General features: G+C 51.8%; 3 protein-coding genes across 29 annotated transcripts in view; 1 reads left to right on the top strand and 2 right to left on the bottom strand.

Annotated features, from left to right (window-relative positions):
- TRIM54 (tripartite motif containing 54) overlaps nt 1-9,920 on the top strand; it is a 25,873-nt gene extending 15,953 nt beyond the window's left edge. Inside the window, exons 3-10 of one of the 8 annotated variants that reach the window (XM_077958345.1) lie at nt 447-618; nt 728-853; nt 7,476-7,571; nt 8,102-8,335; nt 8,600-8,619; nt 8,731-8,855; nt 8,976-9,068; nt 9,372-9,920. In XM_077958345.1, coding sequence (XP_077814471.1) covers nt 447-618; nt 728-853; nt 7,476-7,571; nt 8,102-8,335; nt 8,600-8,619; nt 8,731-8,855; nt 8,976-9,067 — 865 coding nt within the window. In that variant the 3' untranslated portion in view covers nt 9,068; nt 9,372-9,920. 8 annotated transcript variants of the gene reach the window in all.
- Nucleotides 9,886-10,745, bottom strand: UCN (urocortin). Its single transcript, NM_001265661.1, is given in 2 exon segments — nt 9,886-10,393; nt 10,644-10,745. A coding segment is annotated over 1 exon segment (375 nt). The 5' UTR covers nt 10,381-10,393; nt 10,644-10,745; the 3' UTR covers nt 9,886-10,005.
- On the bottom strand, nt 9,886-26,338 carry MPV17 (mitochondrial inner membrane protein MPV17). Of its 20 annotated transcripts, none has more exons than XR_013402386.1 (9): nt 26,019-26,083; nt 25,422-25,496; nt 15,392-15,627; nt 15,075-15,167; nt 14,889-14,984; nt 14,615-14,647; nt 14,301-14,353; nt 12,294-12,418; nt 9,886-11,472 (listed from the first exon to the last, which is right to left on the bottom strand). XR_013402386.1 is itself a non-coding variant. In XM_077958375.1 (8 exons), exons 3-8 carry the CDS (start codon nt 15,557-15,559, stop codon nt 12,349-12,351), a joined length of 513 nt encoding a protein of 170 aa, XP_077814501.1. In that variant the 5' UTR covers nt 15,560-15,627; nt 25,422-25,496; nt 26,019-26,083; the 3' UTR covers nt 9,886-12,348.

Raw genomic sequence — 26,338 nt, 5'->3', positions numbered from 1 at the left:
AACCCATCAGAGCCAGAAGGGAGAGACTGAAACCGTCAACCCACCTGTTCTGTCTAGAGACAATAGGACTGGATCCGGAGAGGGATTGCCTCAGGCCTCCCAGAGAGGGCAGTCCCTGATTCCCTAGCCAGTACTTCACTCCTACCCTCTCCTCCTGGGAGAGGCTGGCAGTCCACCAGCAAGATCCTCGCCAACCCTCCAAGACTTCCTGTCCTGTGGGACTTCCCTGCCCCCTGAAATACGGACTATTCTTGGATCCAGGCCTTCTCTATCTCTTAGCTCCTTCTATTCCCCAAACTCAGAGCTCTGTGGAAGTACTCACCAGTTCAGCCACAGCACTAGCTGCAGGGGTGGAGAAGGGGTGGTAGTTGGTGGAGGCTGAAGAGAAGGTGTTCCTAGGACCCTTCATGCTTAAGGTCCACCTCCCCCTGCCCACTCCTCTCTAGGCCGCTGCACTCCAAGGCTGAGCAGCACCTCATGTGCGAGGAGCATGAAGAGGAGAAGATCAATATCTACTGCCTGAGCTGTGAGGTGCCCACCTGCTCTCTCTGCAAGGTCTTCGGTGCCCACAAGGACTGTGAGGTGGCCCCACTGCCCACCATTTACAAACGCCAGAAGGTATCAAACAGGGGAGGGAGTAGATGTGTGGGAGATGGGGGCTTAGGACAGGGTCTCAATGTCAGCCTCTTATTCCACTTATCTTTTGTTTATTTCTTTATTTATTTAGAGACAGGATCTCACTCTGTTGCCCAGGCTGGAGTGCAGTGGCACAAACAGAACTTACTGCAGCCTTGATCTCCTGAGCTCAAGTGATCCTCCCGTCTTAGCCTCCCAGAACACTAAGATTATAGATGTGAGCCACTGCACTCAGCCCTATCTATTATCTATCTATCTATCTATCTATCTATCTATCTATCTATCTATCTATCTATTTTGAGATGGAGTCTCGCACTGTCACCCAGGCTGGAGTGCAGTGGTGCAATCTTGGCTCATAGCAACCTCAGCCTCCCGGGTTCAAGCCGTTCTTATGCCTCAGCCTTCCATGTACCTGGGATTACAGGTGTGTGCCACCACGCCCAGTTTTTTTGTTTTTTTGTTTTTTTGGTTTTTTGTTTTTGATTCCTGGCTTCATGTGATCTGCCCACCTTGGCCTCCCAACGTGCTGGAATTACAGGCGTGAGCCACTGTGCCCAGTTCCATTCATTTATTTTTGAAAAGATGTGGGGATCTCTGTCGCCCAGGCTGGGATGCACTGCTATGATTGTGATTCACTGCAGCAGCCTTGAACTCCTGGGCTCACGTGATCCCTACCACCTCAGTCTCCCGAGTAGCTGGAACTACAGGCATGTGCCGCCATGCCCAGCTTATTTATTTATTTATTTGAGACAGAGTTTCGCTCTTGTTGCCCAGGCTGGAGTGCAGTGGCGCAATCTCGGCTCACTGTAACCTCTGCCTCCTGGGTTCAAGCGATTCTCCTGCCTCAGCCTCCTGAGTAGCTGGGATTATAGGTGTCTACCACCATGTTCAGCTAATTTTTTGTATTTTTAGTAGAGATGGGGCTTCACCACGTTGGCCAGGCTGGTCTCAAACTCCTGACCTCAGGTGATCGAACCACCTTGGCCTCCCAAATGCTGGGATTCCAGGCGTGAACGCCCACGCCCGACCCTAATTTTTTCATTTTTACATAGAGACAGGGTCTCAGGCAGGGCACAGTGGCTCACACTTGTAATCCTTTAGGAGGATACTACTAGTAATAAATAGTAGTAGTAGTAGTGGTACTAATAATACTTTCGAAGAAGGAGGCAGGGGATTGTTTGAGTCCAGGAGTTCAAGACCAGCCTGGGCTGTGTAACACAGTGAGACCCTTGTCTCTACAAAAAATTAGCTGGGCATGGTAGCATGCCTGTAGTCCCAGCTACTCAGGAGGCTGAGGTGAGAGGATCACTTGAGCCCAGGAGGTTGAGGCTGCAGTGAGCCGTGATTGAACCACTGCACTCCAGCCTGGGTGGTAGAGTGAGACCTTGTCTCAGAAACAAAAATAAAATATTAAAAAGAGACAAGATCTCACTGTGTTGCCCAGGCTTGTTTTGAATTCCTGGGCTCAAGCCATCCTCCTGCCTCTGTTAGAGGAAAGAGGTCTTGATTCAGACCCCAAGACAGGGTTATTGGATCTCGTGCAAGAAAGAATTCAGGGGCCAGGCGCGGTGGCTCAAGCCTGTAATCCCAGCACTTTGGGAGGCCGAGACGGGCGGATCATGAGGTCAGGAGATCGAGACCATCCTGGCTGACACGGTGAAACCCCATCTCTACTAAAAAATACAAAAAACTAGCCGGGCGAGGTGGCGGGCGCCTGTAGTCCCAGATACTCGGGAGGCTGAGGCAGGAGAATGGCGTGAAGCCGGGATGTGGAGCTTGCAGTGAGCCGAGATCTGGCCACTGCACTCCAGCCTGGGCGGCAGAGCGAGACTCCGTCTCAAAAAAAAAAAAAAAAAAAAAAAAGAAAGAATTCAGGGCTAGTCCATAGAGTAAAATGAAAGCAAGTTTATTAGGAAAGTAAAGGAATAATGGCCGGGCGCAGTGGCTCAAGCCTGTAATCCCAGCACTTTGGGAGGCCGAGACCGGTGGATCACGAGGTCAGGAGATCGAGACCATCCTGGCTAACATGGTGCAACCCCGTCTCTACTAAAAAAAATACAAAAAAACTAGCCGGGCGAGGTGGCGGGCGCCTGTTGTCCCAGCTACTCGGGAGGCTGAGGCAGGAGAATGCCGTAAACCCGGGAGGCGGAGCTTGCAGTGAGCTGAGATCTGGCCACTGCACTCCAGCCTGGGCGACAGAGCGAGACTCCGTCTCAAAAAAAAAAAAAAAAAAAAAGGAATAAGACAATGGCCACTCCATAGACAGACCAGCCCCTAGGGCTGCTGGTTGCCCTTTTGTTTTAGACAGAGTTTCACTCTTGTCACCCAGGCTGGAGTGCAATGGTGCAATCTCAGCTCACTACAACCTCCGCCTCCCAGGTTCAAGTGATTCTCCTGCTTCAGCCTCCTGAGTAGCTGGGATTACAGGCACCCGCCACCATGCCTGGCTAATTTTTGTATTTTTAGTAGCGACAGGGTTTTACCATGTTGGCCAGGCTGGTCTCAAACTCCTGAACTCAGGTGATCCACCCTCCTCGGCTTCCCAAAGTGCTGGGATTATAGGCATGAGCTACCGGGTCCAGCCTGTTTGCCCATTTTTGTGGTTATTTCTTGATGATATGCTAAACAAGAGGTACATTATTCATGCCTTCCCTTTTTAGAATGTATAGGGTAACTTCCTGACATTGCCTTGGCATTAGTAAATTGTCATGGTGCTAATGGGAGTGTAGCAGTGAGGACCCCCAGAGGTCACTCTCATTGGCGTCTTGGTTTTGGTGGGTTTTGGCCGGCTTCCTTACTGCAACCTGTTTTATCAGCAAGGTCTGTATGACCTGTATCTTGTGCCGATCTCCTATCTCATCCTATGACTTAGAATGCCTTAACCATTTGGGAATGCAGCCCAGTAGGTCTCAGCCTCATTTTACCCAGCCCCTATTCAAGATGGAGTTGCTCTGGTTCAAACGCCCCTGACACCTCAGCCTCCCAAAGTGTTGCTCCACTTAGTTTTAAAGTCAAGCAGGCTGGGCGCGGTGGCTCACGCCTATAATCACAGCACTTTGAGAGGCGGAGGCGGGCGGATCACCTGCGGTCGAGAGTTAGAGACCAGCCTGACCAACATGATGAAACCCCGTCTCTACTAAAAATACAAAAATTAGCCAGGCGTGGTGGCATGTGCCTGTAATCTCAGCTACTTGGGAGGCTGAGACAGGAGAATTGCTTGAACCTGGGAGGTGGAGGTTGCAGTAAGCTGAGATCACGCTATTGCATTCCGGCCTGGGCAACAAGAGCAAAACTCCGTCTAAAAATAAATAAATAGCCCAGGCGCGGTGGCTCACGCCTGTAATCCCAGCACTTTGGGAGGCCGAAGCAGGTGGATCACGAGGTCAGGAGATCGGGACCATCCTGGTTAACGTGGTGAAACCCCGTCTCTACTAAAAATACAAAAAATTAGCCAGGTGTGGTGGTGGGTGCCTGTAGTCCCAGCTACTCGGGAGGCTGAGGCAGAAGAATTGTTTGAACCTGGGAGGTGGAGCTTGCAGTGAGCCGAGATCGCGCCACTGCACTCCAGTCTGGGCGACAGAGCAAGACTCTGTCTAAAAATAATAATAATAATAAATAAAATAAATAAATAAATAAAAATAAGATCAAGTGGATTAAGCCAGGCGCGGTGGCTCATGCCTGTAATCCCAGCACTTTGGGAGGCCAAGGTGAGTGGATCACCTGAGGTCAGGAGTTCCAGACCAGCCTGGCCAACATGGTGAAACCCTTTCTCTAGTAAAAATACAAAATTAGCTGGCATGGTGGCGGGCGCCTGTAATCCCAGCTACTCGGGAGGCTGAGGCAGGAGAATCACTTGAACTCTGGAGGCGGAGGTTACAGTGAGCCGAGATTGCGCCATTGCAGTCCAGCCTAGGCAAAAAGAGCGAAACTCTGTCTCGAAAATAAAATAAAATAATAAAAGTCAAGCAGATTGGGGTGAAAGTCCTAGCTCTGTGCTTGACTCGGTATGTGACCTAGGTATGTTACTAGACCTTTGTGGCCCTCACTTTCCTCATGTGTAAAATGAGGGTGAAAATGCCTACTTGTGAAAGTAGCTATAAGGATAAAATTCGATAATGGATGAAAGCACAGACTTCAGTATGGTGGGCTAGATACTCGCAGGGTCCTCTCACTATCACACAACTAGATTCTGTGTAAAACAGAATTTTCAAATTATATTGCTTGGTACATAGAAGCAAAGGAAATCAGTGGGGGTGGGGAGGGGCAAAAAGAAAAGGCTGAGCTGAAAGCAGAACGCTGAGTGGCAAGCACAGAAAAGGCAGCATTTCCCAGAGGACCAGTGCTGGCAATGTCACTGAGCTAGAGACCAGACTATTCCTCCAAACCCCTAAAAGAGGGGTACCTGCAGCTAAGATTCCAGAGACCTGGCTGGGTGCTGTGGCTCACGCCTGTAATCTCAACACTTTGGGAGGCTGAGGCGGGCAGATCACTAGGTCAGGAGTTTGAGACCAGCCTGGCCAACGTGGTGAAACCCTGTCTCTACCAAAGATACCAAAAATTAGCTGGGCGTGGTTGCAGGCCCTGTAATCCCAGCTACTCAGGAGGCTGAGGCAGGAGAATCGCTTGAACCTGGGAAGTGGAGGTTGCAGTGAGCTGAGATAACGTCATTGCACTCCAGCCTGGGCAACAGGGCAAAAAGTTCCGGAGACTGCTGGTTAAACAAGGATCCTAGGCGCTAAAGCAGTAAATTGCGCCACCTGGCTTTCAACAGAGGCAAATGCAAATACTGCCTGGAGGAGAATATGCTCAGTTTAGGCCTGTAGGTATTCCCTAGATTAATTAATATCAACAAAATATTGGCTCACAATTGAAGGTGCACAGAGAAACGTAATCCATGAGTGAAGTCAGCAGACATAAAAATTACAGATTTAGGACACCCCCAAAAGGAACTGAGATATTGGAATTATTAAATAATTGGAAGTCACTATGAATCAAATGCTTTTTAAAACAAGATGAAAAATTTAAAAAACCAAACAATAATAGAATACCAAAAAACAACCATGTAGCTGGGTGTGGTGGCTCACGCCAGTAATCCCGACTCTTTGGGAGGCTGAGGTGGGAGGATCACTTGAGCCCAGGAACTGGAGACCAGCCTGGGGAAATGTTGAAACCCCGTCTACAAAAAAAATGCAAAAAATTAGCTGGACGTGGTGGCATGCACCTGTAGTCCCAGCTACCTGGGAGGCTGAGGTGGGAGGATCACCTGAGCCTGGAAGGTCGAGGATGCAGTGAGCTGAGATTGAGCCACTGCACTCCAGCCTGGGAGACAGAGTGAGACCTTATCTCAAATATATATATATATAAAATATATATAACATATAAAAAATATATTATATATATTATATATATATAAAATAGAACATTTAACAGATGGCTGGGCATGGTGGCTGGAACCTGTAAACCCAGTGACTAGGGAGGCTGAGGCAGGAGGATAAGGCCTGGAGTTTGAGACTAGCCTGGGTGACAGTGAGACCTCCATCTCTAAAAAAATTTTTTTTTTTTTGAGACGGAGGTCTCACTCTGTCATCCAGGCTGGAGTGCAGTGGCAGGATCTCGGCTCACTGCAAGCTCCGCCTCCTAGGTTCACACCATTCTCCTGCCTCAGCCTCTGGAGTAGCTGGGACTACAGGTGTCCACCACCACACCTGGCTAATTTTTTATATTTTTAGTAGAGACGGGTTTTCACTGTGTTAGCCAGGATGGTCTTGATCTCCTGACCTCGTGTTGGCCTCCCATCGTGCTGAGATTATAGGTGTGAGCCACTGCACCCGGCCTAAAAAATTGTTTTGTTGTAATTAGTTGGGAGTGGTGTCATGTGCCTGTAATCCCAGCTACTCGGGAGGCTGAAGCAGGAGGATCGCCTGAGTGCAGGAGTTCGAGGATCCAGTGAACAATGATCATACTACTGCACTCCAGCCTGAGTGACAGAGTGAGACTGTCTCTTACAAAAAAAAAATTCGGCCAGGCGAAGTGGCTCACACCTGTAATTCCAGTACTTTGGGTGGCTGAGGCAGGCGAATCACAAGGTCAGGAGATCAAGACCATTCTGGCTAACACGGTGAAGCCCTGTCTCTACTAAAAATACAAAAAATCAGCCGGGTGTGGTGGCGGGTGCCTGTAGTCCCAGCTACTCTGGAGGCTGAGGCAGGAGAATGGCGAGAACCCAGGAGGCGGAGCTTGCAGTGAGCTGAGATCACGCAACTGCACTCCAGCCTGGGTGACAGCAAGAATTCGTCTCAAAAAAAAAACAAAAACAAAAAACTCAACAGGTGAATTAAATGATAGATTTGTCTGAAAACAGAACTAGTGAATAGCATGAGAGGACTAAAAGAAAAACAGAATGTGCAGTTCTAGGAGATGAGAAGGCTGAGAGTGAGAAGGTCTAACAGGTCTAATCAGATTCCCAGAATGAGAGGATAAAGAGAATAGAGAAAAGGCAATATTATGCAGATGGATAATCGTGAAGAATTTCTCAGAATTTATGCAGGAAACGAATCTACAGATAAAGCATCTAGCCCAGTGCCTACTATCTGGTGGATGTTTGGAGACTGTCTGTTCCTTCCCCACTTAGTGGTGGAGGGCTTCTCTCCACCTCCTTCCAGAATCCCTAGAATGTGCTTCTGTACCTTTTGATGGTTCAAACCTTCTAGATTGCTGTAGATGCCCTCATGGGGGGTGGGGTGGAGGGGCCAGCCCTCTCCTAGGCAACCCTGGCTGGGGTGAGGGGTATAGCTCTAGGTGAGGTCCCAGCTCTAAGTGCTAACCTGTGTGTGTATCAGAGTGAGCTCAGCGATGGCATCGCGATGCTAGTGGCAGGCAATGACCGTGTGCAAGCAGTCATCACGCAGATGGAGGAGGTGTGCCAGACCATTGAGGTGAGCCTGGGCTGGAGGGCAGGGGGAACAGCAACTGGCTGGCCTGCGGACCCCGGGCTCCCAAGAGAACTGCTCCTCTCTGACCTCTGGCCAAACTGGTCCAAAAGTTTCTGGGGTCCTGGGAGTGGTGGGAGGTGCTTTTGCCAGGCTGCTGGGTGCTCATTCCAGCTTTTCCGCAAAACTTTAATCCAATTATTTAACTTCTCTGTGCTTTGGTTTTGTTTAACCTCATAAAACAGTGATGATGATAAATGGTACACCAGCTACCTCATGGGTTCTTTTTGAGAATTATATGGAATAATGCAAATAAAAACCAGGGCTAGGGATATAGACAACACTCAGTGAAGCTACTTTAAAGTATTGTGTTTTTATTATGGAAAAGATCTGGGCTGGATTCTGGCTCAGCCACTAACGCACAGTGTCACTATGGGTGGGTCACTTTCTGTGTTGGTTCTCTGTGAGTATCCTGTGCTTTCCCAGCCACCGGGTCTCAGCCACGCCTTCCCTCATCCTTGCTCCCCATCTTTTAGGACAATAGCCGGAGGCAGAAGCAGTTGTTAAACCAGAGGTTTGAGAGCCTGTGCGCAGTGCTGGAGGAGCGCAAGGGCGAGCTGCTGCAGGCGCTGGCCCGGGAGCAAGAGGAGAAGCTGCAGCGCGTCCGCGGCCTCATCCGTCAGTATGGCGACCACCTGGAGGCCTCCTCTAAGCTGGTGGAGTCCGCCATTCAGTCCATGGAAGAGCCACAGATGGCGCTCTACCTCCAGGTGGGCCCTAGGGGAGGGTAGCAGTGCCACACAGTGGCTAGAGTCGGGGCCTTGGTACCTGGAGACCCAGGTTCAAGTCTTGTCTCTTGCACCTGTTTGCCACTACGACCGTGGGCAAGTCACCCCCTCTGAGTTCATTTTCTACTTAACGATTGGGATGTGCCTTCCCACCTACCCCACAGGACTGTGGTGAGACTCAGAAATGGGACTTTGCCCGGGTTGGCCCGGTGCTTACTCTCACCCTCCTTTTCTTCCCTGCAGCAGGCCAAGGAGCTGATCAATAAGTGAGTAGGCACAGCGGGAAGGGAAAGGAGGGGGCTGCGCTGCTCCACTGGCTGGGGGCGGGGCTTGAGGGTGCTGGGGCATTGCCAGCTGAGTCCGTGTGGCCACCGCAGGGTCGGGGCCATGTCGAAGGTGGAGCTGGCAGGGCGGCCGGAGCCAGGCTATGAGAGCATGGAGCAATTCACCGTGAGCGTGGAACACGTGGCCGAAATGCTGCGGACCATCGACTTCCAGCCGGGTGAGGGAGGTGGCCGAGGGCCGCTGGGACTGGGGTTCGGACCCTCTGTGTGGGAGGTGAGGAGGGCACGATGGCCGGAAAGGCAGGGACTCCACCTCACCAGGCCTTCCTTGGGCCCAGGCGCTTCCGGGGAGGAAGAAGATGAGGAGGTGGCCCTGGACGGAGACGAGGGCAGCGCGGGGCCGGAGGAAGAGCGGCCGGATGGGCCTTAAGGTGAGAGCGGCCCGAGGGGCTTGGGGTGGGGCCTGGCTGGTGTGCTCGCGTCCCCTCCCCCAGTGATTGTCCTCCCTGCGGGTCGCATGAAGCCCCCATTCATCGGTGCCACCCAACCCCGGAGCCACAAAGGGCGGAAAAATACACTTTCCTCCTCACCCGCCGTTCCTCGGGGTGCTGGGAGGCAGGCAAGGCAGGCTGAGTAGAGGAGAAACCCACGTGGCGGAGGACGGAGTGAGCGGGGCTCGAGCTGCCTGGCGCCTTCGCAGCACCAGCCCACCGAGCCTTCTTTCCCGGGTACAGGCCTGCGCCAACCCGACCCTGCTCGAGCGCCCGCGCTAGGGTCGGGGAGGATCTGCGCAGAGACCGCGGCGTCGCCCAAATCGGCGCCCGCCCCAGGAGGATCTCAATAAAGAACTCGAGCGTCCCCGACCCGTATCTCCTTTCGCTGCCCAATGCCGCAGCCTCGGCTTCGGAGGCGACCCGCCCACCATCCTGCCCTTCCCAGAACCTGAGACTATCCGGGGGGCGGAAGCCAAATGAACCCCTATTGGGCACCTCTGTGATGCCAGGAGCGAAATGGTGAGCCCAGCGCCCTGGGAAAAGGGTTGAGGGCGGGGCGGTGGTGCTGGGACCTCTGAGGTCCTAGGGATTTGGGGACCCCTGGGGTTCAAAGGCACCTGGCTGACCTGGCTGAAAGCCGCTCTCCTGGAGCCCCCCACAGCATTTTGTTCCCCTCCCGCTGGCCCGGGGGCCCCACCTTCCCACGGGCTCCCACGCTGCTGTGACTGCCCTGCCCCCACGACAGAAGCCAACGGGTCTTCAGTACTTTTATTAAAAAATAGTCAAGCAGAGAGTGCCCTGGTGGCTCTGCCCCGCATCCCAACCCTGGGGTGGGGGAAAGGGGTCAAAGTTTTCGCGGCCACAAACCGGGCCGTCACTTGCCCACCGAGTCGAATATGATGCGGTTCTGCTCGGCGCGCTCCCGCTGGCTCTGCGTCCGCGCCAGCTCCAGCAGGGTCCGCAGCAGGTGAAAGGTGAGGTCAATGGACAGAGGAGGGTTGTCCCGCCGCGGCCGCTCGCCTGCCGTCCCGGGTTCCCATCGGCTGGACCCTGCGCGGCGCGGGAAGCGCTCTGCCAGCAGCAAGAGGAGCGCGCGGGCCCCGCCGCCCTGGTTCCGTGCCCCGGGGCTCCAGCGCAGACTCGGGTCCTGGACCCCGGCCGCCTCGGGGCTCCTCTGGCTGTTCCCAGGGCACAGCTGTAGCAGGAGCAGCAGCGCGGCCAGCAGCGCCGCGCGCCCCGCCTGCCTCATGGTGCCGCCGGCCCTGGACACACAGGGGCAGCGCAGGGTGAGGTGCGCCTGGGGCAGCTGCAGGAGGCCGCTCCCCTCCCTGCGCTCGCCCGGCGACCCTTCCGGTAGCCGCCCAATGCCCGCAGCCTGCCCTCCAGCCCCGGCCACTGCGCCAGTGCTGTTCCATCCCTTCCACCCAGCTTCCCTCCCGAAGGAGCGCAGTGGCTGAGCTGAGTGGAGTCCTGGTGCTGGGGGAGGCTGGGTGGACGCTCTGAGCCACTCACAGGTTGTCGGCGAATGTTTGTACGGTCCAAGATTGAGCTCCAGTCTCTGTCCCTCGGGGCGGGCCGAAGGCGCCTTGGGGAACACAGGGTCTGTCCCGGGACTGCCGCCAGCCTTATATAGCGACAGGACAGCTCCGACTGACGTCAGCGAAGAACATGCACTGATTGTAGAAGCAATGACAGCCACAGCTTCGAGTCTGGCGGCTGGCGGGCCCCGGAAGGGCGCACCTCCCGACATGAGCCTTCGTCTCCCTGGGGCTAGCGCTGGAAGCAGCACCGGACGCAGGAGAGCGAGAAGCTGGCTGGGGCGAAAGGACTGCTCTGGGACCCACGGGAGTCCCTCGCCCTGCTTAGAACCGCCAGCAGTGACTAGGGCCGTCACCAGACCAGACTAGTCCGGGTCGCGTGTTCTGACACACGAAAGGGAGGCGGGACCGTGGGGGCTGTCCGTGGTGCTGACCTCGTCCTGCGCCTCTAGAAGTGGCTAGAGATGATGTGAGAACGCTGTACTGCTGCAAACCACTGCCTCGTGGCAGCTATCAGTTCTGCAAATGCAGGTATCAGGAGTCCACCGCTGGCACTCAGCCAACACAGTGGGTCCCATTGAGAGGCAGTCTTCCACAACCAAAGTCTCCCAGCATTCTCATCTTTTTCCAGCCCCAGGATCCAAATTCTAGGGCTGTCTGACACAGGCACCATGTAACAGAGGGTCTCTGGCCTCCAAGTGCGTTCAGACCACAAATATGGCCCATCTGCTTTTGAGTTTGTCCAAAGTGGTAGTTTAGCAAAGTTCCGTTTCTCTCCTGGGAATCATAGCAGCAGTATTACTCTGCCCATGAGTAGTAAAGAAATATGGGTTCAAGTTTCTGCTAACTCCTGGTGTGGGCAGGTCACCTCCCTTCTACCAACCTCAGGGTTCTCAGTTGTAGAAGACTGGGCTTGGCCAGGCGTGGTGGCTCATGCCTGTAATCCCAACACTTTGGGAGGCCGAGGCAGGTAGATCACGAGGTCAGTAGTTCGAGATCAGCCTGGCCAATATGGCAAAACCCCATCTCTACTAAAAATACAAAAATTAGCTGGGCATGGCGGTGCGCACCTATAGTCCCAGCTCCTCAGAAGAATCACCTGAACCCAGGAGGCGGAAGCTGCAGTAAGCCGAGATAGCGCCATTGCACTCCAGCCTGGGAGACAGAGCGAGACTCCATCTCAAAAAAAAAAAAAAAAGATTGGGCTTGGTGGTCTCTTGGCTTCTTTCCAGCTCTAGAAATGACTCCCCATTACCACTGCAGATTCCGGATTACACATTTAATAACATATTTACTGAGGCATCATATAAAGGGTTCCGGGGGTCTCTGAAGAGCTGGAGCTACAAGGCTAGGCAGGGTTAGAGTAACAAATGTGTCTATGAAGAGTGGGGATGAGTGGCATTTGCTGGGATATGTGTGTAAAGTTGATAAGGTCATGAAAGTTCAACAGATATTTATGGAGTGCCTAGTATGTGGTGGGAATAAGACTATTATCAAGGGCTCTAAAGCAGTCAGTGCACATTTTAGAGTGAAGGGAGCATTGCAGGGTGCTAGTCCTCTTAAGTTCTGACTGGCAACCCAACCCTGTGGAAACTAGTGTGCCCACTTTAGGAAGTTGTCTGACCGTTCCAGGGCCAAGCTGCATCACTGCAAGGTGGAAACGATGAAGTGAGGCCGGCTTAGAGCCGATGTGCCTTCCAGGACAGGTAGGAGTTCCAGATAACAGCAACACATTGGACAACGGCCAACCTAAGGAACAAGAATAACACGGTGAAGAGGAGGAAAGCTAAGCAGTGAGCAAGGGCTGGAGATGAGAGTGTGAAATGGAAAAGGAGGGATCATGTCAGAAGATTGGCAGGTTTAGGTCTCTTTCCTTCAGCGCCTTTTTTTTTTTTTTGAGATGGAGTCTCCTCTGTCGCCCAGGCTGGAGTGCAGTAGTGCGATCTTGGCTCACTGCCTCCCGGGTTCAATCAATTCTCCTACCTCAGCCTCCCAAGTAGCTGGGACTACAGGTGTGCTCCACCACACCTGGCTAATTTTTGTATTTTTAGTAGAGACAGGGTTTCACCATGCTGGCCAGGCTGGTCTCAAACTCCTGACCTCAAGTGATCTACCCACCTCGGCCTCCCAAAGTGCTGGGATTACAGGTGTGAGCCACCGCACCCAGCCCCTTCAGTGCCCTGTGAAGGGCCTGTGTGGCTTGGACTAAAGGACAACTGGCTCAAATTCTAGTGCCATCCCAGAGCTCTGTTTCCTGGCTGAGAGCCTCAAAGGCTAAATATTTAGTGGCTCTCTTGCCACATGTAGCTCTGTTAATCACAGAAAGGGCCCCTATCTGTCCTGTACCAGCTGAGATTTCATCTTCCAAAATGTACGGACTACCATACAAAGTAGCATCTTTTTGTTTTAAATTAACCTTGCTCTGGTTTCAAAGAGTGTTGCAAAGGACCCTAATGTTTAAGATTTGGTTCATAAGTCTGTATTCCTTTTTTGTTTTCTGTTTTTTTTTTTTGGAAATGGAGTCTCACTCTGTTGCCCAGGCTGGAGTGTGGTGGTGCGATCTTGGCTCACTGCAACCTCTGCCTCCCAGGTTCAAGCAATTCTCCTGCCTCAGCCTCCCGAGTAGCTGGGACTACAGGCACCTGCTACCACGCCCAGCTAATTTTTGTATTTTTAGTAGAGACAGGGTTTCACCATATTGGTCAGGCTGGTCTCGAATTCCTGACCTTGTGATCCGCCCGCCCCAGCCTCCCAAAGTGTTGGGATTACAGGCGTGAGCCACTGCGCCCAGCCTTTTTTTTTTTTTTTTTTTTTTTTTTGAGACAGGGTCTCACTCTGTCACCAGGCTCTGAAATGCAGTGGCACAATCTTGGCTCACAGCAACCTCCATCTCTCGGGCTCAAGTGATCCTCCCACCTCAGCCTCTCGAGTAGCTGGGACTACAGGCATATGTTACCATGTGCCTGGCTAATTTTTTGTATTTTCTGTAGAGATGAGGTCTCACTATATTGCCTAGGCTGGTGTCAAACTCCTAGACCCTAGCAAACCTCTCGCCTCAGCCTCCCAAAGTGCTAGAATTGCAGGTGTGAGCCACCATGCCCAGCCAGTCTGTATTCATTTTAGCTATGTTATTCATGTACATTTTGGCCATGTTCCCCCTTATTTTCCCCTGTTCCCACAATCCCTCACCTCCAAGCATTTGAACCACACATCTTCAGTTCCACTATTTTTTTGGGTGCAGTTCAGCAACTGTCTTTATCATGAGTGTCTGGCCAGGCTTCTACTTGGCTTTCTGGTCTACCTCTCTGTCTAACCTAGGCTGCAGCACCCCAGCCACTGTCCCTCCAGATACGCCATCAAAGGCGGAGCCCCAGGTGGGATGGAGACAAGGGTGGTAGAAGCAGGATCCTCCCTAGGGAGATGAAGAAGGTCAGTGGGCAGACACTCTGGACGGTTTCTGGAAATGGCTAGACATCTGAATAACACGCTTGGGAATCTGAGAAACTCTGATCAGGGCTCAGTGTTCCAGTTGGGGGTCTAAGGTAGCTCAAGGTTGAAATGAGAATCATTTTGTCTCCAACTGTTGGTAACGTGGGTATTCCTTGATGGGTGGGGTAGGGGTGCGACATACCTGTAATGAAGGGGGACCAGGTAGAAGTTGGCTAACTGCACAGCAGGCCATAGCTGCAAGAGAGAAGGTAAAGGTTGGATGGCTGCCCCACCACCTGACCCCAGACTCACTGTCTTGCCTGGCCCTACCCCAACTTCTGCACATAAGAGAAAGGTGAACAATTGGGTGATGGCTTCCCTATTTATGGTGCCCATCCTGGGAATGAAAGAGTAATCCCAACGGAAGGGCTTCCCATGTCAGGAGGACCCCCAATCCCAGGACAGTTCTAGACTTAAGGAAGCAGAAGAACAAGCAGTTGAGGTGTCAGCTCTTACATAGTAGTTGGTGACAAGGGCATCAGGATAATCCTGGGGAGACAGAGAAGGAACAAATTAACACTTGCACCTCCAAGCAGCTCCCACTTCCCAGTGTGAATGACAGACTTGGGTTCAAAGAGCACATTCCTGCACCATAACCCTCAGCTCCTCTCCTTCATGGCCTGGGACTCAACCTGCACTTACCCCCTTTTTTATCCCTGTAAAACCTGTCTCCTTCCCCTGGGCTGTCAGTCTGCTAGCCAGAGACATTCTCCACACCTGCCCAGCTCACCCGCTGTAGTTTGGCCCAGTTGTCCTTGGCTGACAGTCCATTGAGTGCCCCTACCAGTGGGAGAAAGCAGCCTAGAAAACACGGGGCAAAGCCCCCCTAGGGAAGAGAAATTAAAGTCCTATGAGTGCTGAAATCCCCACCTACCCCCAACACAGCTCACCCTCCCCACTCCGTTCTCCTGCTCACCTGATCCAACATCATCTTCTTCAGTGCATCCACCTTGGTGGTGCCAGGGATGAACCGATCCAAAACCTTGTACCAGCCTCCTACCACAGGTCCCTGGAAGTAAACCCCACATAGCAGCAGGCTGCAGTGAGGGAGCACTAGGCCTCTACCTCACTAAGCTCCCCGCCCCAAGTATCAGAAACCCTTAGGGGAAGTGGACACTAAGAAAAGAGGGCGGCAGGTTGGCTTAGGTGTGACAGTCCAAGGGAAGCCAAAGGATGACAAAGAACTAAGGCTACTGTTGAGTCCACTGAAGCCCTGCTGAGGGGAGAACTTACCACAAAGCCACAGCCCAGGGACATCATAGTCAGAGTCCGGCCTCTCTGGTGTTCCTGCAGACCCCGCCTCTCCACCAGCTGCTGTGAGATAATGTCACCCAGGCCCATCAGGGACCCTATGCAGGGTACACAGGTGTTGTCAGGACATCTCCTGGGATGGGCTGCCATTCCAAGGAAGGAGGGACATCTGCTGACCTCCACTGAGACTCTGGTACTCTCATCCCCAGGGCTTCATTCTGGAAACAAATGACTAGTCCCTTCCTGCTGCCTCAAAGCCCTCATCTCCCCAAGGATGGTGACACCTCATGTGTATCCTGTCAGAACTGGGATGAGCAGGCCCAGGAACTTTGCATTGAGCAGTAAAGGGAAGTCAGAGTCAGTAAGTAAAGAGAGAGGAAGGAGAATTTAAGGCCACAGGGCTGAGAACCACAGACCGTCAGAATCAAAAGGGGCTTTAAGATAATTTAATGCAAACCGCTTATTTTAGAGGTATGGAAACGAAGTCCAGGATCCCACATAACCAGTAAGTGCAGGGCCAATGCAAGAACCAGGTGGCTGGATTCCTAGACACTTCTTTCTAGGACACAGCACAATGAATAAATCATGTGTAGAATGGTAGGAAACCCTGTTTTCTCCCCCAAGCCCAATGCAAGACCCTGCCAACAGCTTTCACCTTGGTCTAAGAGATCTCTATTTGTGGAGAACAGCAAAAATAACTTTTTTTTTTTTTTTTTAAGACTGAGTCTCGCTCTGTTGTCCAGGCTGGAGTGCCGTGGCATGATCTTGGCTCACTGCAACCTCTGCCTCCCGGATTCAAACGATTCCCCTGCTTCAGCCTCTCAAGTGGCTAGGACTACAGGCACCCACCACCATGCCTGCCTATTTTTTGTATTTTTAGTAGAGATGGGGTTTCGCCATGTTGGCCAGGCTGATCTTGAACCCCTGACCTCAGGTGATCTGCTCGCCTTGGCTTCTCAAAGGGCTGAGATTACAGGCATGAGCCACTGTGCCTGGCCAGAATAACTCTTTTTCTAAAACAAGAGTGCTGGTCTGGAATTGTGGCTCACACCTGTAATTCCGGCACTCTGGGAGGCTGAGGCAGGAGGATTGCTTGAGCCCAGGAGTTTGAGTTCAGCCTGGACAATATAGCAAGACCCAACTTCTACAAATTTTTTTTTTTAAATAATTAGCTGGGCATGGTGGCACGTGCCTGTAGTCCCAGCTACTCAGGAGGCTGAGGTGGGAGGATCGCTTGACCCCAGGAGGTCAAGGCTGCAGTGATCACGCCATCACACTGCTGCCTGAGCGACAGAGCAAGACCCTATCTCAAAAAGAAAAAAGAAAATAAAAGAAGAGTGCTCAAATGGTCATAAGCAGGAAGATGACTGGTTGAGCTGATAAGAGTCCCCACAAGAAAGAGTCTTGGCCACCTCTTAGCACAATCAATCAGCTAAACCGAGATTTCCTCCATTCACAACCTTAGATCAAGTTGGCAATGAATATAGTGGCCATTTCCCCCCCAGAACTCTGCACCTGCTTCCCTTTCCCTAACTGCACAGATACCCAGCTCCAAGCAGCCCTATTTAGACACCCACACCCAGAAAATACGACAGAAATCATCACTGTTTACAGAGCCCCCACTCCGTTATGGTGGCGTGATGATTTCTAGCAAATACACACTTACCAGGCCACTTGGGAGTGACCGTATGATTTCCGGCTCGCCTGTCTATCTCACTGAGTAATGAGAGCCCCCTATCCAAACCCGTAGTCACACTGTCCCTGTGCCCTCAATTAGCACTGGGCAAACACATCCTTCTGCCCCATTCCTTGGCCTGGAGCTGGCTCTGACGTCCATGCTGGCTGCACACTCACTGCTGCGCTCCTCCTCCACACCCTCTGCCCGGCCCTGCCCCTGAGCAGCCTAGTCAGTGACAGCTGGGTATGGCTGAGAGCTGGGGCTGGGGCTGGGGCTGGGCACCCATGCCTCACCTGGGCTACTGGACATGGAGCAGCTCTGGGTACCCCCAATCCTGTCTTGTCTCTCCCTGAAACTCCCAAAGTGGTGGGGGTCTTCCAGAACACTGCGAGACATGACCTCCCAGAGTCAAGGATAGAATCCCAGACACCTTTGTTATCCCATTCCCCCACCATACAGCTAAGCAAGCCCCTGGTAAGCGCTCAGAAAATAAAGGGAAAACGTCAAATGTACTGCTCCAAACAGCAGGACGACTCTGAGAAAGGGCTTAAAGAACTCTTAAGTCTCCCAAAGGTCCAGGTCGGGTAGAAGGTGCGAGGACGTCTAGGGGAACTGCAGGTTTGCTCCCACCTCCAAGCAATCAGCACTGGGTTCCCTATCCCTCCAGTCAGGGATAAGAGGGAGCTGCTGCAGCCTTGAAGGAAGGGAAGAGTGCTGCCGAGAAGACCAGGGGATGGTGAGGCAGAAAAGGCAGTTCTTTCTGAAATGAAGGGACCAACAGTGTAATGGTCTACTTTGGTAAGGTGTTTACAAAGGGCTCTTACACATTTAATCCTCACAAAAGATCTGGGAGGTAGGTGGTCACACCCCCATTCATTCATTCATTCACTTATTTTTGAGATGGAGTCTCGTTCTGTCGCCCAGGCTGGAGTGCAGTGGTACGATCTCAGCTCACTGCAACCTCCGCCTTCCTGGTTCAAGCGATTCTCCTGCCTCAGCCTCCTGAGTAGCTGGGATTACAGGTGCCCACCACCACACCTGGCTGATTTTTGTAGTTTTAGTAGAGATGGGGTTTCACCATTTCACCATGTTGGCCAGGTTGGTCTCGAACTCCTGACCCCAAGTGATCTGCCCGCCTCGGCCTCCCAAAAGTGTTGGGATTACAGGTGTGAGCCACTGCACCCGGCCTACACCCCCATTTAATGATGAGTCTTTGAGAGATGAGGTGGCTTGGTAAAGAGTGCAGTTGGAACTGAACCCAGTCCTTCTCCCAAGGAGGACCAAGGAGGCCAGGGTATTCCCAGCATGGGCTGAGATGGGCTCAGAGGTCAGTAGCACCAGGAGGCCCCTGTGGCTGCTCCCCTGCTAGGTGTTCCTGCCCACGTGAGGCCCCAAAGGGCTTGCATATCAAAGACATTCCCTAGACTAATGCACTTCCTCTCTGTCTTTACTCCCCCAAATTCCATCACTCTGCTCCTTGTCACCTCGTGGGGATGGCAGGCAGCAATATTCCTGGGAAAGAAACAGAGAAGTGTGTGTGTTTTCACTCTTCATGACTTGCCAACAGTCACACAACAAGCTAGAGGCAGAGCTTGAATGAAAAGCCAGGTCCCTGACTTCTAGCCCCATAGTTTAGAAGCCTGCAGCCTTGGAGAAAGATGGATTCAAGTCCCCCAAACTGTGCCCATCAAGCCTGAGGGACTACCAAGTGACAGGGCAGCAGTAGGGGTGAGTAGGTGGTGTGTAGATATGCAGTCCCTGACAGTTTATTTCAGAAGAGTGGCGCCCAGGGATTCCTTTGCCCACAGATGATCAGGCCTCCAGTGCCTGCAGCAACTCCAAGGTGGTATAAGGCTTTAGAGCAAGCATAGAGCAAGCGTGCTTTTCCAGCCCAAGTGACCCTTTGGGCAGGAAGGACAGACATTCAGATTCCTCACCCCATCTTCCCCAACCCAGAGCCCAAAGAGATCCAAACCACCCCAGCCTCTGGGAGGTCTCCTGGATATGTTTGGTTGGTCTGGACTCTCCAGTACTCTGGGCCCACTCCCCTTGGACTTGTTTCTAGGGAGCTGGGACTGGAGGCCTGCAAACATAATGGCCAGAGGCCTGATGGGCAGGGCGAGGGGCTATTGGGCAGTGATGCCCAATGACAGGCTGGGCATGGAGCCCAGTGAGCAGATGCTGGCGCAGGTGTGACATCATGCCCCTGGGTAGGTGCCAGTTCTCATGCCGTCACTCCCCACCAGATCCAGAGGCCGGGGGAAGGGAGCCTGCCACTGAGCAGATTGATTTGGGACCACTTCCTGTCCACTAGAGGAAAAGCCCCAACTTCCACACCCTCTTCCCAGGCATGGGTGGCGTAAATTCCCTACTTCTCCTATTTTGTTCCTCTGCTTACTTTTGTGGCTTTTGAGTCTCATGCGCAGAAGGCAGAGGGGCAAGAAGTGGTTTCTTGGAATGAGGAGCAGGAAGCGTGTCCTTCAGTCCAGGAGGGCTGGGTCAGCAGGTATAGCTACTGGCATGAGGCCAGCAGTGCTGCCTTCCTCCTCAGAAGTCTCCAAACATTAGTCAGCTGCCTAGGGTAGGGGCTCAGTCTGGCACAGAGCCCAGAGGGAGTGGAAGCCCAGCAGTGGGAAGGGAGAGTGGATCCTCTGAGATTATTCTGAATGCTCTCTCATTTCTGGCCTGAACCCATCCTACTGCTAGAAAATGAGACAAAATGGGTAGTTTTGCAGCTTGTCACGTATCTAAGCTGAGATCAGCTGGGGTTGCACTCAGCATCTGGAGGCTCCAGTAGTCTCAAGGGCATGGCAGTGTGGCGGGCAGTGCCCTAGGTTATAACGCCAGCTCAACCACTGACTGAGACCTCAGTGCATGACACGCCCACTCCTGCCTCAGTTTCCTTCTCTGCAGTCTCACAGGCTGGACTAGATGGTCTGTAATTTCTATTGAGCTCTCACACCCTAGCTTAATTCAGACCCCAGGGAAACCAGTATCTGTAGGAGCTCAGCTGCTCCCACAGCAGGACCGAGTAGACTAAGATGGATGCAGCTCGGCCCTGGGCCCACTGGAGAGTGGAAAGGCCCTCAAAAAAGGAAGGGATAAGGCTGACTCAAACTCTGTAGAACATGCAGCAACCCTTTCCCCAGGCTACCCTGTTCCGGACTCTGGCTTGGCCAAAACTGGTATACCAGACATTTCTTTTAAATCATTTCAAATGTTCTTGATTCACCTATTTCTTACTCCAGACATTACTGTAGTAATGACAGATTCTTGCTTCAGGCCTATGCCACACCTGGACCTTTGCTACTGATGGCTTCAGTGACTATGCATGTACAAACTAGTAGCGGAGGGGAGTTATCCCATGAGGTGAATTTTTTTTTTTTTTTTTTTTTTTTTTTTTTTTTTTTGAGACAGAGTCTCGCTCTGTTGCCTAGGCTGGAGTGCAGTGGCACGATCTCAGCTCACTGCAACCTCTGCCTTGCGGGTTCAAGCAATTATCCTGTCTTGGCCTCCTGAGTAGCTGGGACTACAGGCACCTGCCACCACGCCCAGCTAATTTTTGTATTTTTAGTAGAGATGGGGTTTCACCTTGTTGGTCAGGCTGGTCTTGAACTCTTGACCTCAGGTGATCTACCCATCTCAGCCTTCCAAAGTGCAGGGATTATAGGATTACAGGCATGAGCCACTGTGCCTGGCCTTTTTTTTCTTTTTTTTTGAGATGGAGTCTCACTCTGTCACCCAGGCTGGAGTGCAGTGGCGTGATCTTGGTTCATTGCAACCTCTACCTCCTGGGTTCAAGCAATTCTCCTGCCTCAGCCTCCTGAGTAGCTGGGATTATACCACCATGCCCACCATGCCCAGCTAATTTTTGTATTTTTAGTAGAGATGGGACTTCACCATGTTGGCCAGGCTGGTCTCGAACTCCTGACCTCAAGTGATTTGCCTGTCTTGGCCTCCCAAAGTGCTGGCGAGCCACCATACCCAGCCTGGGGTAAGTCTTTGGAATCTTTGACCAATGTGGGATGGGAGTGGTAGAAAAAGGTTTCTTCTTTTCTCTAGAAATAGCTATTCATTCAGACAGTCCTAAGGAGTATTTCTTTTCTTTCCTTTTTTTTTTTTTTTTTTTTTTTTTTTTTGAAATGGAGTCTCACTCTGTCACCCAGGCTGGAGTGCAGTGGTGCGATCTCAGCTCACTGCAACCTCCACCTCCCAGGCTCAAGCAATTCTCCTGCCTCAGCCTCCCGAGTAGCTGGGATTACAGGGGCCCGCCACCATGCCCAGCTAATTTTTGCATTTCTAGTGGAGATGGGGTTTCACCATATTGGCCAGGTTGGTCTCAAACTTCCGACCTCAGGTGATCCGCCCACCTCAGCCTCCCAAAGTGCTGGGATTACAGGCGTGAGCCACCACGCCCAGCCACTTTAAGGAGTATTTCAAAAAGCTTCTCAGTTCCAAGGGACTGAGCAACAGCTGCCCTTAGCAGGGGCTTGTTCAATAATACATCCTTATAGTGGCTCTCCATCTTTCCCTCAATGGGATCATTTCCTACTCCCTAACAAGGTATCTGCACATAAGCTTCAGGCTCTGCTTTCTGGAACCCAAGGCTAAGATGGTTATCCATGTTCAGATTATAGTAAGTGGAACAAACCTAACCCAAACACCACTATAAAAAGAATACAGCTTAGGCAATATGGCAAAACCCCATCTCTACCAAAAAACAAAAGAAATTAGCTGGGCATGGTGGTGCAAGCCTGCAGTCCCAACCACTCAGGAGGCTAAGGCAGAGGATCCTCTGTTTCCCAGGCTGGAGTGCAGTGGCACAGTCACAGTTCAGGATGGGATCATGCCACTGCACTCCAGCCTGGGCAAAAGAACAAGACCCTGTCTCAAATAATAATAATAATAATAATAATAATAATAATAATAATAATATAGTTTATTGTGCCTGGGTTGCCAACACTTACAGAAAGAACCAACCTGTTGAGTCTTTAAGTTTATGGAGCATTTAAAAACATTTCCAGGTGGGGCACAGTGGCTCACACCTGTAATCCTAGCACTCTGGGAGGCCGAGGTAAGTGGATCACTTGAGGTCAGGAATTCAAGACTAGCCTGGCCAACATGGAGAAAGCCCGTTTCTACTAAAAATACAAAGAAGTAGCCTGGTGTGGTGGTGTGCACCTGTAGTCCCAGCTACCCAGGAGGCTGAAGCATGAGAACTGCTTAAACCCAGGAGGTGGAGGTTGCAGTGAGCAGTGAGCACCACTGCTCTCCAACCTGGGCAACAGGGTGAAACTTTGTCTCAAAAAAAAAAAAAGAAAGAAAGAAAGAAAAAGGCCGGGCTCAGTGGCTCACGCCTGTAATCCCAGGACTTTGGGAGGCCGAGGTGGGCGAATCACGAGGTAAAGTGTTTGAGACCAGCCTGGCCAACATGGTGAAACCCCATCTCTACTAAAAACACAAAAACTTAGCTGGGCGTGGTGACAGGTGCCTATAATCCCAGTTACTCGGGAGGATGAGGCAGGAGAATCGCTTGAACCTGGGAGGTGGAGGTTGCAGAGTGAGTCGAGATCACACCACCGCACTCCAGCATGGGCAACAGTGTAAGACACTGTCTCAAAAAAAAAAAAAAAAAATTTCCAAAACCTTTTCACAGTGATAATCCTATACTGACCCTGTGAGGTCATATAACTAAACTCAAGAATTTTTTGTTGATTTTTTTCTTTTTGAGATGGAGTTTCGCTCTTGTTGCCCATGCTAGAGTGCAATGGCACGATCTTGGCTCACCGTAACCTCTGCCTCGTGAGTTCAAGTGATTCTCCTGCCTCAGCCTCCCAAGTAGCTGGGATTACGGGCATGCGCCACCACGCCCCGCTAATTTTGTATTTTTAGTAGAGATGGGGTTTCACCATGTTGGTCAGGCTGGTCTCGAACTCCCGACCTCGGGTAATCTGCCCACCTTGGCCTCCCAAAGTGCTGGGATTACAGGCATGAGCCACCGTGCCTGGCCCTTTGCCCATTTTAAAAATTGGATTTTTTTTTTTTTTTTTTTTGTGATGGAGTCTCGCTCTGTTGCCAAGGCTAGAGTGCAATGGCATGATCTCGGCTCATTGCACCCTCTACCTCCTGGGTTCAAGCAATTCTCCTGCCTCAGCCTCCCGAGTAGCTGGGATTACAGGCATGTACCACTACACCAGGCTAATATATATATATATATGTATATTTTTTTGAGTTGGAGTCTTGCTCTGTTGCCCAGGCTGGAGTGCAGTGGCACGATCTTGGCTCACTGCAAGCTCTGCCTCCTGGGTTCACGCCATTCTCCTGGCTCAGCCTCCCAAGTAGCTGGGACTACAGGTGCCCGCCACCATGCCTGGCTAATTTTTTTTTTTGTATTTTTAGTAGATGGGGTTTCACCGTGTTAGCCAGGTTGGTCTCGATCTCCTGACCTCGTGATCCTCCCACCTCAGCCTCCCAAAGTGCTTGGATTACAGGCATGAGCCACAACGCCCAGCCCCTAAACTCAAGTTTTAAAAGAGGAAACTGAGGCTTAAAGAAGTTTACTGACTTGTCCTGATTAATGCACCTACTAGGTGCTATGGCTTTAAGATTCACATCCTGGTCTTCTAAGTCTGAAATCTCTGTACTGTTTTCCAGTGTGATGAGCTATCCCATGGGACCTTAGGAGCTACTGTGCTGGCGTCCAAAAATGGCTCAACTAAAGCCACTTTCACCTTTTATTTGTAGTTTAATCCAAATACACTGAACAGCAGGGAAGGAATAGTCTGAATGGTCTGAAACAGTCTGGGAAAAGTGCTGAGAGGCTACATTTTGCTTCAGGTCTGAGCTGGGACGTCAGCATAGCCTCAGTCGCTGTGGAGGTGAAGGGCTCCAGCACCGAGAGCCTGGAACTCCAGCCACATGTCGGCACCTAGGCCTCCTTGGAGCTCTAGCTCCTGCCATTGTCAGCTGCAGATGCCTTGGGTAGGGAAATATAAGGACTCTTTCCCTCCCTATTCTTGATGACCACAAGGGGGAACCTTCCATCTGGCAGTTATGGGCCCTGAGGGAATCTGAGCCTGGGCAAAGGGCCCAGCGTGTCAGTTCCCATCACAGCCACACTGTCCAGCATGAGTCACCACACACGCAGCCAGGTGAGTCATACAGGCTGACGGACACTGAGGACAGGACGAGAGGTGGCTGGGCACCGGAGACTGGAGAGGGGCCCAGGGAAGGGCCAAAGAATCCATATCCTGGCCATTCATGCAGTTAACTTTCTGTGCTGATGTAGGGCTATTCTGGTTACAGGATCCCTGTTCCACTCTGGCTTTCAGTAGCCCCCAATCCCTTCCAACAGTCCTCTTCTTAGAAGCCCAGTCATCACTAGAATCCTGTTCCCCTCCTCTAAACATGGGCAAGACCTCATCTTAATGTGATCACTCTTTGTACCCCAAATGTTCTAAGGCCTTCTGTCATTCCCCCTATAAGACTTACTTATCTTCGTGCCATCCTCTTACATTAGCTAACTTGCAAAATGAAGATGGTAACAAATGCAGGTAGGTCACTGCATTACCTCTGTGAGGTTAGTACTCAATCACTGCATTTGGAGTGACTGGTATCTGATCACTCCAAATGGATCAGGATGGAGTGATCAGATACCAATATACTAACCTTGGTTAGTATATTGTTTGGAGATACATATTTAGGCAGTAAATGATAAGAAAAGCAAATGAATGATATAAACAAAACTCTGGAAATTTTGAGTGAATTAGGGAGAGGTGCTCAAGAGGTCTCAAAGCTGATTACTGACACAGAAGTGTTCAGTATTAATGCCATTTAAACTATACATACACGTCTTAATCATTCTTTTGCATGTTTCACAATAAAAAATACCACGAAAAACTGGGGTAAGAGTCTTGATTCAGCACTTATTAGGTGTGATCTAATATGGACTCAAGTAACTCTCCTCTCACACACCTTTGTGGGGGCCCTATGCCATAATGTATATGAAAGTGTTTTGCGTACAGTAAAATGTTAGTTTTCCAAGTTGAGGCCTCCTGGGGCAATGCCTTTATCCTTCAGGATTGACTGTTCAGCTTTTTGAGGACTTTGAAATCCTAAAACCCCGCTGCACAGCTTGGCCAGCTACGTATACCCCTTAAAAACAGCCTTGGGCGCCACCCTCCAAAACAGACTGGGGACAGTGTGGGATGAAAGACAGCCAACCCTTCAAGAGAGCTGAACAGAAACAGGAAGTGAGGGTGGTGCAGTGGGGCAAGCCTCTGGCTTCCAAATCAGTCTGCCCTGGTCCCACTCAAGTCCTAGAGGGACACTCACCAGCTGTCAGGACCTGTACTTTCCACGGGTGAGCAGCCAGGGCCCGCTGGTATGCCCGCCAGAGTGCCATGCTTCCTGTCAAGCCAAGAGGAGAGGGGGTCACCCCTACTGTCCCTCTCCACGACTAAGAAGTCGCCTGACATTCCCTTGTGCCCACTCCCTTCCCCTTCCCACTTCCAGTGTGACTTAAAGTGACAGAGGTCACATGAGGGATGCTTCCCAGACAGCTTCCTGTGGCAGGAGTCGGCTTAGACAATTGGGGAAGAGAGAAAGGCTGTGGGAAGCTATGGCCTCCTGGTAGCAGCCACAAGCCACCTCAGTCCTGAAGCCGGACCACCTGGAGGCCTCCGTTCCCGACCGAGACAAGCATGAGGACAGCTTTGCTCTAGCTTCTACCCAGAGCTTGGGTGCCTCAAAAGATAGCTTGGTCCGTCTCAGATTCAGACTTGGTTGGAAACAGTTTGTAACCTTCCTGAGTCCAGCTCCAGACCGAAAACGGGGCCCGTCACTGCCCGGATGTAGGATGACCACACGCTTTGTGGGCACTCATGGCTTGCGACGCTTCGAGCCAGAGACCGCAGATCACCCGCCACTCACCTGAGCGCGAGCTGGGCGCGGAGACTCCCTCCAACCTGACAGGCTGGCCTAGGAACTTCCGCCACAAGCCCCGCCCCTTCCGCCCAGCGTCCTTCGGGTTTTGCAGCCAGGGTAGAAATGAGTGGACCGAGCCGTGAATACCCGTGGAGAGCGACCCCTTTTCCAGCGGGACTGTGCCGGACCCTGGTGTGGGGCCCGCCAGCCATATTTCTCACCTGAGTTGGACCCTCCTCCTGCCCCTTCTCTCCCCTCGAGGCCCGGGCCTCTCTGAATCCGGTAGTCTCATTGTTCAGCCCACCCTCCGCCCATAACTGGCCATA

The sequence above is a fragment of the Macaca mulatta genome, chromosome 13, assembly GCF_049350105.2.
Source record: "Macaca mulatta isolate MMU2019108-1 chromosome 13, T2T-MMU8v2.0, whole genome shotgun sequence".
Classification (NCBI taxonomy): Eukaryota; Metazoa; Chordata; class Mammalia; order Primates; family Cercopithecidae; genus Macaca; species Macaca mulatta.
Note: the sequence above shows the minus strand (reverse complement) of the source record. Positions and strands in the feature narration are given on the sequence as shown.

What these genes read in the sequence shown, in the direction of transcription:
- MPV17 (XM_077958362.1), bottom strand. Translation starts at nt 25,491, where the DNA reads ATGGCACTCTGGCGGGCATACCAGCGGGCCCTGGCTGCTCACCCGTGG. An exon ending in CCCTTGTCACCAACTACTAT is followed by an intron (nt 14,354 to 14,614) that starts GTAAGAGCTGAC and finishes TCTCTCTTGCAG; the next exon opens with CTATGGCCTGCTGTGCAGTT. An exon ending in CTGGTCCCCCTTCATTACAG is followed by an intron (nt 12,419 to 14,300) that starts GTATGTCGCACC and finishes CTTGTTCCTTAG; the next exon opens with GTTGGCCGTTGTCCAATGTG.